Source organism: Pteronotus mesoamericanus, unplaced genomic scaffold, assembly GCF_021234165.1.
Source record: "Pteronotus mesoamericanus isolate MK-2021 breed Mesoamerican mustached bat unplaced genomic scaffold, CSHL_Meso_final scaffold_705, whole genome shotgun sequence".
NCBI classification, from domain to species: domain Eukaryota; kingdom Metazoa; phylum Chordata; class Mammalia; order Chiroptera; family Mormoopidae; genus Pteronotus; species Pteronotus mesoamericanus.
In genome coordinates, this window is record NW_026555326.1 from 13,382,183 (window position 1) to 13,396,789 (window position 14,607).

A 14,607-nucleotide genomic window follows, 5' to 3' on the forward strand; every position below is an offset into this window, starting at 1 on the left:
TGTTTAAGGGTTCAAAGGCCACCCATGAACAGGGTGCTGACTAGGATAGCTTTACTGGATGGCAGCAGAAGCTTGGAGCCAGGGCATCTTGGGAAAGAGAGAAACAGATATACAGGAGATGTTTCTGATCTCTGAGCAGAAGTGCCTAAGAAAGTCTGTTAAGAAGAAGCTTCACTGCTATGGCCCTCTATTCAATTCTCCCTTCTTGACTTTATCCCCCTTCTTTCTTCAGATGAACGCCTCACAGCTGAGGAAATGGACGAGCAGAGGCGGCAGAACATTGCCTATCAGTACCTGTGCCGGCTGGAGGAAGCCAAACGGTGAGCAGAGGGACTGTGCCTTTCTGGTCTTCCTTTCTCACAACAGGCACCTGCACCCAAAGCAAATGCAAAAGGATGAGTCCATTCTGTGGGAAAGGGAGAGTTGAAATAGCATATTTTTTTTAAATTATATTTTATCGATTATGCTATTACAGTTGTCCTGGTTTTTTTCCCCTTTGCCCCCTTCCACCCAACACCCTCCCTCCCCTTAGGCAATCCCCCCACTGTTGTTCATGTCCTCGAGTCATGCATATAAATTCTTTGGCTATTCTATTTCCTATACTGTACTTTACTTTCCCATGACTATTCTGTAACTACCTATTTGTACTTCTTAATTCCTTCCCCTCTTCACTCATTCTCCCCTCCCCCCTCCCATCTGGCAACCTTTCGGTAACTAACTTTTGTTCTCTTGCTGCTTTTAAGAGTCTCTTTATGTTTAACCTTTGGCATTTTAATTATGATGTGTCTTGGAATGGGCCTCTTTGCATCAATCATAATTGGTATTCTCTGTGCTTCCTGGACTTGCATGTCTATTTCCTTCACCAAATAAGTGAAGTTTTCTTTCTTTCTTTCTTTTTTTTTTTTTTTTTTTAGTGAAGTTTTCTTTCGCTATTTTTTCAGATAGATTTCCAATTTCTTGCTCTTTCTCTTTTCCTTCTGACACCCATATGAGGTGAATATTGGACCTCCTAAAGTTGTCCCAGAGGCTGTTTATACTATCCTCATTTTTTTGGATTCTTTTTTCTTGTTCTGCATGGTAGTTTTTGCTTCCTTACGTTCCAAATCATTGATTTGATTCTTAGCTTCATCCAGTCTACTGCTGTTTCCCTGTAAATTGTTCTTTATTTCAATTAGGTGTATCCTTCATTTCTGACTGGGTCTTTTTTATGCTGCTGAGGTCCTCACTAAGTTCCTTGAACATCCTTATAACCAGTGTTTTGAACTCTGCATCTGATATATTGCTTATCTCCATTTTGTTTAGTTCTTTTTCTGGAGTTTTGATCTGTTCTTTCATTTGTGCCATGTTTCTTTGTCTCCTCATTTTGGCAGCCTCCCTGTGTTTGTTTCTGTATGTTAGGTAGAGCTGCTTTGACTCCGTGTCTTGGTAGTGTGGCCTAATGTAGTAAGAGTCCTCTAGGATCCAGTAGCATAGCTTATTCTATCACCCAAGGTGGGTTCTCAAGATGGACCCTTTGTGTGGGCTGAGAACATCCTCCTCTTGTAGTGGAGCCTTGGTTGTTGTTGGCAGATCAACGGGAGGGATTTCCCCAGGCCAGTCAGCTGCAAGTGATGGGCTATGACCACTGACCACTGACCTTGGCCCTCTGTGGAGGATCAGCTGTGCAGGGGCAGGGTGGTGGTGCTCCATCGTAGTCTGTAGCTGCCTGCTGGGTGGATTGGCCCTGGGGGTTCCCAGGTGGTGCAGGTCAACGTCAGCCCCTGTCCCAGTATTTTGCCTGGGACACCCTGCCTGAGCTATAAAGCAGTCTGAGATGGCTGCTACTTGTGGTGAGCTTGGAGATTCCAGGGAAAGCCAAGCTCTGACTCTAATCTGGCTGCAGCTCACTGTTGTTTGTTTGATAGGATTTAGGAGCCAAGCCCAGCCATTCCTATGGAAAAGCAGGTTTGGTGGGCTTGTAAATTGGGTGGGATAGAGCCTCTGTGGCACCTCTAAGGTGGGTGGTCACACAGTGTTAGCCAGGTTGATGGAGTCTTAGATGTGGTACCAGCGTAGTGGCTTTCTAGGAGGAGGACTCAACAAAGGGACCATGGCCTCTATTCACCCTGATGGCAGACACTTCAGTCTCTCCCCTGTATATCAACGGGTGCCCTTCAAGCTGCCACCCTGATGCTGGAGCCCAGAGTGAGCAAGTTTGAGTAGGTGAGTCCATGAGTGTGTTCCCCAAGAGAAACTGCTTAGGAATCCAGCAACCTCCTCCATTCAATCCCTGCTGGTTTTCACAGCCAAAAGTTGTGGGGCCTTATCTTTCTGGCACTGGAATCCTGGGCTGCGGGGCCTGGTGTGGGGCTGGGACCCTTTGATCTAGAGATGTCCCTCCCAAATTTTTATCCACTTGGATGTGGAGCCAGCCCCTTCCGAGTCCATGCCCCTCCTACCAGTCTGGATGGATGTGGTTTCTTCAATTCTCTAGTTGTCAGACTTCCATTCAGCTTGATTTCTGATGTTCCTGGGTGATGGTTGTTCTATAGTTTAGTTGTAATTTTGATGTGGTTATATGAGGAGGTGAGCCATGTCTGCCTACATCACCATCTTTGCTTTTTTTTTTTTTTTTTTAATCCTCACTCAAGGATATGTCTCTATTTTATTTATTTGTTTGTTTGTTTGTTTACCTATTTTAATCCTTACCCAAGAATACTTTGACTGATTTCAGAGAGAGACAGACAGACATTGATTGGCTGCCACTCTGTCTCCCACATGTGCCCTGATTAGGGCTCAAACCCACAACCTATTGGTGCACAGGATGACGCTCCAGCCAACTGATCCACCTGGCTGGTGCAGCATCTTTTTTTTTTTTTTAAAGACTATTTTTTTAAAGCGGTGTTAGGTTCACAGGAATATTGAGAGGAAGATACAGAGATTTCCCATATACTTTCTGCTCCCACACATGCATAGCTTCCCCCATTATGAACATTCCCCACAAAAGTGGTACATTTGTTACAACTGATGAACCTGGATATATTGATGCATCATTACCACTCAAAGTCCATACTTTACATTAGCGCTACTGTCAGTGTCGTATATTCTATGGGTTTGGACACATGTATAACGACCTGTATCCACTATTATAGTACATACAGAATCCTTTCACTACTTTAAAAATCCTCTGTGTTTTACTCTGATGGGTGTGGCTCTGTTGGGTGTTGTCCCACAAAGCAAAGGGTCTATGTTCTATCCCAGTCAGGGCACATGCCTGGGTTGTAAGTTTGGTCCCGGATGGGATGCATCTGAGAAGCAACCGATCGATGTTTTTCTCTTTCTCTTTCTCTCTCCCTTCCCTTTTCTCTAAAAATATACAAATAAATTTTTTTAAAAAATCCTCTGTGTTCTAGTTATTCATCTGTCCCTCTTCTCTAACACCTAATAACTGCTGATAATTTTATTGTCTCCATAGTTTTACCTTTCCAGAGTGTCTGGTACTTGTAATCATATAGTATGTAGCTTTTTCAGATTGGCTCCTTTTATTTAGTAATATGCATTTAAGGTTCCTCTGTTTCTTTTCATAGGTTAATAGTTCTTTTTTTTTTTTCCAGTTTATTGTTGGACAACATTGTTTCATATATACATCAAACAGGCCAAAAAAATAAATAAACAGCAACTTTATAGGCAAAAAAAGAAAAAAAAAAGCAACCTTTTATCTTTGTTCCAATAGTTCATTTCTCATTAGCACTGAATAATATTCTGTTGTCTGGATGGAACAATTTATTAATCCATTCACATGCTGAAAGACATCTTGGTTACTTCCAAGTTTTGGCAATTATGACTAAAGCTGTTGCAAACATCCATATGCAGGTTTTTGTGTGGACATAAGTTTTCAGCTACTTTAGGTAAATATCAAGGACCATGATTGCTGGATCATATGGTAAGAGTATGTTTCCTTAAGAGTAGGTAGTTAAGAAACCACTAAACTATCTTCCAGGTGTCTAAATCATTTTGCATTCCCACCAGCAGTGAATGAGAGTTCCTGTTATTCCTCATCCTTGCCAGCATTTAGTGTTGTCAGTGTTCCAGATTTTGGCCATTTAATAGGTGTATATTGTTGTTGTTGTCTTTTTTTTTTTTTTTTTTTTTTTATGTAGGGATTAACATACCCTTTTAATTTGTTTTTAAATATTTTAAGGTTTAGAAGTGTTTGAAGTTTGTAATTCCTAGTAGGAAAATACTACCTGAACAAATACCCTCATGGCAAACCACTGTAAGATGTTACAGCTTATTTGGGGCAGACGAGTAGCGATTCTCTTCAAAGCACCACAGCTTTCTCCTGGAGAAGGTCAGAAGTATACTGGTTTACATTATTGTGACATCCATTGGATGATCTAAATTGGTTTTTTGGGGGGTTTTTTTGTTTGTTTTTTTTTAAGCAAGGGCTTTATTTGTCAGACGGACATTGCCCTTGACCTCCAAATTTGGTTGACAGTTTGCTGATGAGATTCATAACCTTTGGATTGCTCTGATGTTTTGACATATTTGAAAAGTTCTAGGCCACATTCTGGAAGGCCACTACAACTTCTGGATCACTAAGAATTTCATTGATCCCAGATATTCTGCCAGTCCAGGCATGCCCCCTCCCATTCCAGGCATTCCCCTTAGAAAGCCACATGGAAAAGAGCCACGCTGAGCTCCTGATTGTAGTCTGGCTCCTTCATCCTTCTGGGCTCTCTCATGTTTTTTCTGAGCCTTCTTAACCCTTTCCATTCTTTCTTTGATCTCTTGCTCCTCACGTTTTCTCTTTCTCTGATGTTCTGCAATTTTCTGTGCCCTTGGTTGAACTTCTTCAGCACTGCACTAGTGTCTATATCATAGTCCAGTTTGCAAGCAAGGGCAAGATCATGGGCTGCTTCTTTCCAATGGTCCAAAAATCTATGTGCTTTCTGTTGCCACTCGTAAGGGTGAACTGAATCAGGATTTATTTCAGTAGCTATGTCAGTCTCAAATGGCAGCATTTGGCTTCTGTAATTTGATGAAGACCCTGGCTCTCTTGGCATATAGAATGGCCAAGTGAGGATGCAGTTTGATGGCATCTGGGAACAAGTCATTGACTTTCCGTAGTTTTACCATAATTTAGGTCATCAGTGGTAGCCACTTTTTATTATGTTCCTGATCCATTATCTCCTCAGTTATCTCTACATTTTTACTCTCCATTTCTTGAGGGGCATCAGTGTCTTGTTCAATCACACCTTCATTGGCAATTTTGAGATCGTCTTCCTCACATGATAGTTTCTCTGTCCTTTACATTCTTAGTACTTATTCTTAGTATTTTCTTAGCACACATTCTTAGTATTTTTCTTCCTTTATATTTTCTTCTGATTGGCTTTAAGAGTATCAAGTGGTATTTTTACCCTTAATGCTCTCCAAATATGTTTCCATCAGGAAGCATATTTCCTAATTCTGCAGAATGCTCAGATCATGCTTATATGATTTCATGAGGGCCCAAAGCTGGGTGGGGTGGAGATGGTCCATGGTTGGAAAGCTTCAGGCCGTGGCTCAATTCCCGGGGGTGCTAGGTAGGAGGGGGTGGCTGCTTCAAGGCAGAACCTCATCGTTTTAATTTGCATTTCCCTGATGACATATGATTTGGAGCATGTTTTTTTATATGCTTATTTGCCATCTGTATATTTTCTTTGTGCGGTGGCTGTTAAGGTCTTTGGCCCATTTTTTAATTGAGTTATTTTCTTAATCGGGTTTTGACAGATTGTATATCTTGAATAACAGTCATTTATCAAATACATGTTTTTGCAAATATTTTCTCCCACTCTCTGGTTTGCCTTCTCATTCTCTTGACATTGCCTTTTGTAGAGCAGAAGTTTTAAATTTTAATGAAGTCCAGCTTATCAATTATTTCAAGGATTATGCCTTTGTCGTATCTAAAAAGTCATCATCATGCCCAAGGTCATCTATATTTTCTCCTGTGTTATCTTTTAGGAGTTTTATCGTTTTTTGTTTGACATTTAGGTTGATGCTCCATTTAGAGTTGATTTTTCTGAAAGGTATAAGGGCTGTCTGTTTTTATTTACTTATTTTTATTTTTTAATTAAAGTTGACATTCCATATTATTTTAAATATTTAATTATTTTTAGAGAAGGGGGGAGGGAGAAGAGAGGAAGAGAAACATCAGTGTGCAAGAGAATCCACTGGTTGCCTCTCTCACGCCCCCAATTGGGGACCTGGCCCATAACTCAGGTATGTGCCCTGACTGGGAATTGAACCAGCAACCTTTCAATTTGCAGGCCAGCGCTAAATCCGAGCCACACCAGCCAGGGCAACATTTCATATTATTTTATATTAGTTTCAGGTGTATGGCATAGTGGTTAGACAATTTTATAATTTATGAAGCGATCCCCCTAATAATTCAAGTACCCACCTGGCACCATACATAGTTATTACAATATTATTTACTAGATCTGTCTAGAGTCATTTCTTTGCAAGTGGATGTCCAGTTGTACCAGCACCATTTGTTGACGAGACCATCTTTGCTCTATTTGTACTGCCTTTGCTGCTTTGTCAAAGATGAGTTGACAATATTTGTCTGGGCTGTCTGTTCCATTCCATTATCTATTTGTCTATTCTGTCACCAATACCACAATGTACTAATTACTATGGCTAAGTAAGGTAGCATCAGTCCTCTGTTCTTCTCCCAGAATAGCCTTTGTTGGCTATTCTGGGTCTATTGCCTCTCCATATAAACTTTAGAATCAGTAAGTCAATATTCACAAAATAACTCGCTGGGATTTTGATTGGGATTGCATTGACTCTATAGCTCAAATTGGGAAGAACTAACATCTTGACACTATTAAGTCTTTCTATATGGAATCTCTCTCGATTATTTAGTTCTTCTTTGATTTTGCTCATTAGAGTTTTACAGTTTTCCTCACATAGATCTTGTACATGTTTTGTTAATTTATACCTAAGTTTGTGGTTTTTGGGGGTGCTAATGTAAATGGTATTGTTTTTAATTTTAAATTGCATTTGTTTCTGGTATATAGGAAAACAGCTTACATATATATATATATTAGCCTTATATTTTGAAAGCTTGCTATAATTGCTGATTAGTTCCAGGAGTTTTTTTGGTCGCATTTTTTCAGATTTTATACATAGACAGTTATGCTATCTGTGAATGAAGACAACATACCTCAATACATATCTTTAAAATTGATGGACATTTGCTTATATAACTGCAATGTCATTATAATGCGCAATTAAGTTATGCATTAATCCTTGGAAAATCAATACCCAGGCCATTTTCAGATAATCTGGATTGTCTAAAAAAAAAAAATCTTTGTTTACAGTTGGCTTATTCAAATAAGGATATTATATCTGGTCACTATGTCTCTTAAGTCTTCTTTAATATAAAACAGCTCATCTTCCCTTTTTAGTTCTTTATGTCATTAACTTGTTGAAGAAACCAAGTCATTTGCCCTGTAGAACATCCTACATTCTGGTTTTGTCTCTGCTTTCTTGCATCATTCAACTTGCTCCTCTGTACCCCATATTTCCTGTAAATGGATCTTGGCTCTAAAAGCAAGATAAATGCTTACTTGTTTCCTTTTTTGACATAGTATGTTTTTAATGTTCTCCAAAAAGGTAGGTAAGATGAGTTAGAGAGGAAATCAGGTTTCTGGCAGGGAAAGCATGAAGTCAGTTGTGACAAGCTCTGTCTTTGAAAACAGCTGCTTTCCTATACATCTTGTTGTGCGGAGAAGTTTGGAGATCTCAGGTGAGGAGCCCTTGTTCCCTCCCTTATACAACTATCAACAATAATAGTACTTCACACTTATATTCAGAGTGTCCTCACATTCCTTAGCTCATGTAATTCTGACAGCTGTCCACTGACAGAGAGTACAGGTGGTATCATCATTTTTAAGATATGCAACTGAGGCTCAAGTGAAGCAGGGGAGGTGGTGTGGAAAGCACATATTCTGATTCCAAGGGCTGTGACCTTTCTGCCCCTTTGTGCTGCTCTCCTTTCATCAATTCTGGGTGTTCCCCACTACCATCACCATCATCAAAGCTGGGTTATGGGCTGTGTAGACCATTCGGGCAGTCATGACCTTTCTGTACCTGGATTCTCAGAGACTGTGCAGAATGAGAGAAATGAGCAGGCTCAATTTGGTTATACAGTCAAATGTATAACCAGACTGAGTGAGAGGTTATATCATGTAACAGATAAGACCCTGTTTAAGCCCCACTGAAGGTGGGCTGGTTATGATCTGTCAGGGGAGGTTTTCCAGGGCGGTTGGGGGCCGAGGGTTGGTCAATCCAGGTGTTTGGGGCAGCTTGGGAGAAGGTGGATCAGCCAGACAATGGGCAGAGATGGGGGTTGGGAGTAGGGCAGGGGCAGGAGGCAGGAGGATCAGAGCCCACTTACGGGGAGAGAGGGCAGAAAGGTCCTGTGGCTAGAATGAACTGTGGTGGCCTGCCAGAGTGGGTGAGAAGGGGCTCTCGTGCTCTCGTGCTCTCAGGTGGATGGAGGCCTGCCTGAAGGAGAAGCTTCCTTCCCCGGTGGAGCTGGAGGAGAGTCTCCGGAATGGAGTGCTGCTGGCCAAGCTAGGCCACTGTTTTGCACCCTCTGTTGTTCCCTTGAAGAAGATCTATGACATGGAGCAGCTGCGGTACCAGGTGGGAAATAGAGGTCTCCGTCTTTTTTCTTCTTCCTCCCAAACTGCCCTTTTCCTCAAAGCCGTGAGAGTAGAATGACCATATAACTTACTGTCTAAAACTGGATACTTGTGAGGATGAAAAGGGTGTTACTAATCACTGCACTGGGACAGCAGGTATAAATTGGTATCTCCCAGCCTGGCAGTGTATGTTATCCTTAGCAAGGGACAGACGCTTGGTAGGTGGGCTTTGAGGTACCCCTGAGAGGAGAACTTGCTAGAAGACTTTTCTACACTCAGTCTACACTCAGGCTTGTTGGTTTTGCTACCTGAAGGTGGAGCCCGGGCACACTGCCCCTTCCCTGTACCCTGGCTAGCCCAGTTTGCCTCTCCTTCCTGTCCCAGCTCTGCATTCCCCTTTTCTAGGAGCCTTACTAGATTGTTAATCCCATCCCCATGCCATTTTTCCCAAATATACCTCTGGACCCATTCCTCATGGTTTCTGTTGGTCTGTGTGTGTCTGTCCTGGGGAGATGGGCCCTGTCTGTGGGGCAGAGTCCACTGGCTCCTCCAGCCACTTGAATTTCTAAGCTGTGGTCTGGGCTTTGCTCATAGGGAATCCTGAGAGCTGTGGGAATAAATTCTCTTCTTATTCTTTCCCTTTCAGGCGACTGGCTTGCATTTCCGTCACACAGACAACATTAATTTTTGGCTCTCTGCAATAGCCCACATCGGTCTGCCTTCGGTAATATTGGGCCTCAAGATTGGAATTCATCTGAACTATTCACCAGCACTGCCCCTTCGCAATCCCTTACCACACACACATTTTATCTCCCTGGGGCACTTTAACCTTCATCTTCATGTATTTTCTAAACTACCTTACTCTAATCCTTGGGGCTGTGTCTTTGAACCAGGCTATTTAGTCTCTCCCTCCACTTCTCAGTGGGTAAAGAAAGGAGGTGAAGGCTCCCTGGTTCAAGTTTCATTGTTTCCATTAGGCAGTGAGGCCCCTGTGTAATGCAGGAGATGGGGCTCATGTTGGCCAGCCATCTTTCCACCAGAATTTCATAATGTGAAGCAAGTGGACATCACATCCCTAGGTGATAGACTTGGAAACCTAGGCCCCAGGCCCCAATTGGATACATGGTACATGTCCTCTTACTCCTCAAATCTCAATTGGCTTCTCGTCTATAAAATAGGGGTAGTAATCCCTGTCTATCTTTCAAGGTTGATGGGAAGATTGCATGATCCATGTGAATTCTCTTTTCAAATTGTGGAGAGCTATACGAATAAGGCGTGATAGAATTCTACAATGCATGGTTTCTTTCTGGTTTGTTTTTTTTTCTTCGTTGTAGAAGGGAATTGTAAAACAAGGAAATAGCCATAAAAAAAGACACTTTGGTGGGAGACAGGAGCAATAGAGGCCATGTGTCCTCAGTGGGTTTGGAACACTTAGGTCTCTGTTTGGTCGTTACGAATATGAAGTAATTAACCGGTACTGAGGTTGGACCTCAGTTGCTAGGTGGCATGGAAATCCATGCCTAGGGCGACTCCATTCCTCTTAGAGGGGCTCCCATTGATTAGAGGCCTCTGCCTTGTAGACAGGGATGACATATCCTGACCCCTTATAGTCCTTGGCAATGTATACTTCACTGAGCCCCCTATGGGACCATGGCCAGCTCCCTAGCATGCCACCTTTCTGGCAAGAATCCAGGGTGAGGGGCACTGGCTGGCTGTGTCTATAGGATGAACAGGGGGCTTATTTCTCCTGGAGGATATGGCCTACATCCTACATCCTTTATAGCTTTGTCTAGTGTTTGATTGATCTGGGACTGTGTGTCTGTGACTGGGTCTTGGCTTAGTATGTGTCCCCATTGCTTTTCTTTTACACTGGGCTGGCTGTAAATGGTTGGGGAGACTGATATAGAAGCTCTAGGCAACGAAGGAGCGCACTCCCCAGGTTGGAGAGGAATACCCATGACTCAGCCCCCTCTCTCCGTATGTGGTGCTGCTTAAAGGTCCCCAATGGCAGTAACTGCTGGTTTCCCCTCCAGACCTTCTTTCCAGAGACCACGGACATCTATGACAAGAAGAACATGCCCCGAGTGGTCTACTGCATCCATGCACTCAGGTGAGAGACCCCAAACATTTCTCATCCTGGTTGTTCTAGGTGGATGCAACCAACAGTTGGCAGCAACAAGTGCTGCAGCAGGAAGGGTGGATGTTAGACCACACAGAGCACATCTCAGAAAATAAAGTTTTAGATTTGTTTAGTTGTGTTTAGATTTATGTGCATATTTGTGGGACATTTATGCGTGACCTGAGTGGACGAAGGAAAAGAGCAGCAAGGGAACATTCTTCAGCTTGTGACTGGGGTACACAGGATCCATCAGAAGGAACTTAGTGTGAACGGTGAAGGTTCTTTGGTTCTACTCATAGCCAGCCATCAGCAACCAGTTGGCTAAATCATGGAAGTGATTGATCAGTTCCTGTGTCCAGCACGTCATTGCTTCCTGACTTCATTTCTCCTGTGTTATTTCAAGCCTCTGTGCCTTGATTCAGGGGGTCTCTGCTCACTACACCCTTCCCGCTCTCCGTCGCTAGCCAGTGACTTGCTGCTGCAGTGCGCCCTTATCTGTGAAGCATTCCCAATCCCCATATTTCCACAGCATCCTGTGTATCTTTTATAGCATTTGCCCGGGCTGACTTCCAATAATATCTCTTCCTGTGGATTAAGGGAGGCTTGAGGGCACGTACTGAATGGTCTTCATCTCTAGGTCTCCATAGTGTCTCCTGAAAACTCATTATGGGCATCATGTCACAATAAATAGGCTCCTGCCTTCTTCTTTCCCAGTCTCTTCCTCTTCCGGCTAGGATTGGCCCCTCAGATACATGATCTATACGGCAAAGTGAAATTCACAGGTAAGCCCAGTTTCTTCCCCGACCACCACAGTTCTGGTGAGGCTCCTGGGAGCTCTGGACCTGATGAAGGGCACCTGTGGTATCATTGCAGCTGAGGAGCTCAGCAACATGGCCTCTGAACTGGCCAAATATGGCCTTCAGCTGCCAGCCTTCAGCAAAATCGGGGGCATCCTGGCCAATGAACTATCGGTGGATGAGGCTGCAGGTAGGGATTGGGCTCTGCTCTGCTAGGGGTAGGCTCAGTGAGAATGAGAGGATTCTGAATACCTGTCATCCGCAGGCAGGGCCATCAGGCTACCTGGTTTGCCTGGCCCCTGTGGATGGAAAAGGGATGATATCAAGTGGTTTGCAGGTGATCTGGCTTCCTTACCTTGTTTCCACACCCCCTCCTAGTCCATGCAGCTATTCTTGCTATCAATGAGGCAGTGGAGCGAGGGGTGGTTGAGGACACCCTAGCTGCCTTGCAGAATCCCAGTGCTCTGCTGGAGAATCTTCGAGAGCCTCTGGCAGCCATCTACCAGGAGCTGCTGGCCCAGGCCAAGATGGAGAAGGCTGCCAATGCCAGGAACTGTGTAAGGAGGAACCTCGGAAGGCAGGGGCTGAAAAGCTGGGTGGTTTGGGAAACCTCCAGTGAAACCAGAACTCCTATCCCTTCTTGTTTCTAGGTTCCAAAGTTGCTTAGAGAAACTAGTTATTCTAGAGAAATAGGAGAGGAACTTGGGAGAATAATGAGGATTCAGAAGATAACATAGGAAAAGATGTTCTGGAGGGATAATTCTTCAGTGAGGGCTGAATGAGATTGGACTGGAGATTCCAAAAGTTGGTTAACTTAACTGTGTCAGTGCCGGGGGTTGGACCCCACAATTTCCCCAGATTCCTTCCTACCAAGCTGCCTTTTGGCCTTGGGAGGCCCCCAGAAGAAGAAGTAGGTATAGACAAAGAGGGAGGAGGAGGAGGAGATTCCATTGGTTTTCCCAGGTTCCCTTCTAAATGCAGTATTTGCAGGATGATGGAGAAAGCCAGGACATCTATGACTGCTACCTAACTCAGGCTGAAATCCAGGGCAACATCAACCATGTCAATGGTAAGAGAGATAGGCCAGGAGGGGCTTAGGGGAATGTTCTCAGGGTGAGCTCCTGCATTAGGAGGTTGCAGGCCAGGGCCAACCATTGTCTCAAGGAAAGATCAAAGTGAAGGCAGTGTGTGGCTACTTATGGCTATCGGTATCTGTCTAGGGGGCTTCTCTTTAAATGGAGATCATGGAGAGGATGTGGGATACTTTAAGAAAGGGATATGGAGAATGGATGCAGGGAAGGGGGGAATCAGGACAGGAGGGGCTGCTTGAAGGCTCAGGGTCTTGAGTGGTGAGATGGAAAGGCTGTTTAGGTCAACCTGAAGAATTTGGGCTGGATCAGTTAGGCCCCAGGTATTCAGGGTGCTGGAGCGAGGGTAACTGGGCCAGCAGGAAGAGGGCAGACTTCTGGGGCTGGGCTACGGTGGGTAGCAACGGGCTTTCCCACAGTGTCCACTATGGAGTCTTGTCTTTTTCAGTCCATGGGGCTCTAGAAGTTGTTGATGATGCTTTGGAAAGACAGAACCCTGAAGCCTTGCTTGAGGCCCTTCAAGACCCTGCCCTGGCCCTGCATGGAGTGAGAAGTGATTTTGCGAACTGGTACCTGGAGCAGCTGAGTGCAGACAGAGAGCAGAAAGCACAGGTCAGGCTATGTCTATTACCTGCTACCTTTTCCTTCTGACTATAGGATGGAGAAGGACCTCTTACTTAGATATCACCTCTGTCAATTCTTTATACTCAGTTAGTGCTGACTACATGTTTAAATGGTTAAAATACCCCAAAGCATAATGGACTAGACTGATCAGCTTTTGTTCTCTGAGAGTTTCTCAAACTGACTGGAAGGCCTAGGGGCAGTTCACTAGGCAGTGTTATGCTCCCCCGTTGCTGAATTGAGAGCTCAACTTACTAGTAATCTTATTGTCAATGCAGTTGACTTTCTCCCTGACACTATTTATATTTGCATTGCCTGGGTGGTTATTTCAGATGCTTGCTGGTAATAAAGAGCCAGAGGTTAGGGATGGGTTAATAGGGATGTGTGGGCCAGGCTAGTCTGCCTAAATGGAAGAGGAGGGATTGGCGGTGGGGGACTGGTTGTATCTGGGAGCTTATGCTGGCAGCTTCTAAATCATGTCCAGTGCTCCCGAAGGAGTCTTTTCTATTGCATCTCTCCCTTTTCTAGGAGCTGGGTCTGGTGGAGCTTCTGGAAAAGGGGGAGGTTCAAGCTGGTGTGGCTGCTGCCAACATGAAGGGCGATCGGGAACAAGCCAGTAAGTCATGTCCAAGCTGAGGTCTGGCCTGGTGCATCACACGCTCTTGGAAGAGTAAGAGTTTGCCAGTTTCTGTGTAGCACAGTGCAAACTGATGCCTGATTTTCCTTCCTGGCAAAGGACTTCTCTCTCACATGGTGTGCGTATTCCTGGCTGCCTGGAGGGACACTACAGATAAGTTCATTAAGGCCTTAGAGATAATGGCAGTACTGTACCAGCTGCACTCCTGGGGCAGGCAGTTTCCTTCCAGGCACTTCCCCTATATTTTTGACAGTTTCAGCCTGCTAGAGTTCCTGCCTTCTGAAATGTAGCCATATCCCAAATGCAATGACAACAGAGCACTGTGAGTATTTTTGTATCCTTATTTCTCCCCTATGGCTTGTGTGTTCCTTGAAGCCAGTGCCCATATCTACTTGGTGTTTTATAAGCACCCGTGTTTCAAAGCTAAACTACATTGATGCACCATGACCCCCTTTTTGCTTACATCTGCCCTTTCCAACCCAAATGGCTCCACCTTGGAGCTGTTTTTTTATTCCCCTGTGCTGTTGTCAAGATCTGATCCCCCCTGGAACCCCTTGACTAACCTCATCTTAGTTATGCTCCATAGCCTCCTGTCAATCTTAGTGCTCACCACCTTAGGGACTCATCTCTGCCACTCTGTGTTACCTGCGGAGCTACTCAACCTCTAGGG

The 14,607-nt window shown here is 44.2% G+C and overlaps 1 protein-coding gene and 1 pseudogene across 1 annotated transcript in view; one reads left to right on the forward strand and one right to left on the reverse strand.

Annotated features, from left to right (window-relative positions):
* The first annotated feature begins 240 nt into the window (after positions 1-240).
* IQGAP3 (IQ motif containing GTPase activating protein 3) overlaps positions 241-14,607 on the forward strand; it is a 40,921-nt gene continuing 26,554 nt past the window's right edge. Inside the window, exons 1-10 of the mRNA XM_054563312.1 lie at positions 241-320; positions 8,520-8,676; positions 9,322-9,399; positions 10,709-10,785; positions 11,509-11,576; positions 11,668-11,781; positions 11,970-12,148; positions 12,582-12,660; positions 13,128-13,291; positions 13,829-13,916. Of these exons, the coding sequence (XP_054419287.1) occupies positions 256-320; positions 8,520-8,676; positions 9,322-9,399; positions 10,709-10,785; positions 11,509-11,576; positions 11,668-11,781; positions 11,970-12,148; positions 12,582-12,660; positions 13,128-13,291; positions 13,829-13,916 (1,069 nt within the window). The 5' untranslated portion in view covers positions 241-255. The remainder of the gene's footprint in view (positions 321-8,519; positions 8,677-9,321; positions 9,400-10,708; positions 10,786-11,508; positions 11,577-11,667; positions 11,782-11,969; positions 12,149-12,581; positions 12,661-13,127; positions 13,292-13,828; positions 13,917-14,607) is intronic.
* Positions 4,430-7,548, reverse strand: LOC129062043 (hsc70-interacting protein-like; annotated as a pseudogene).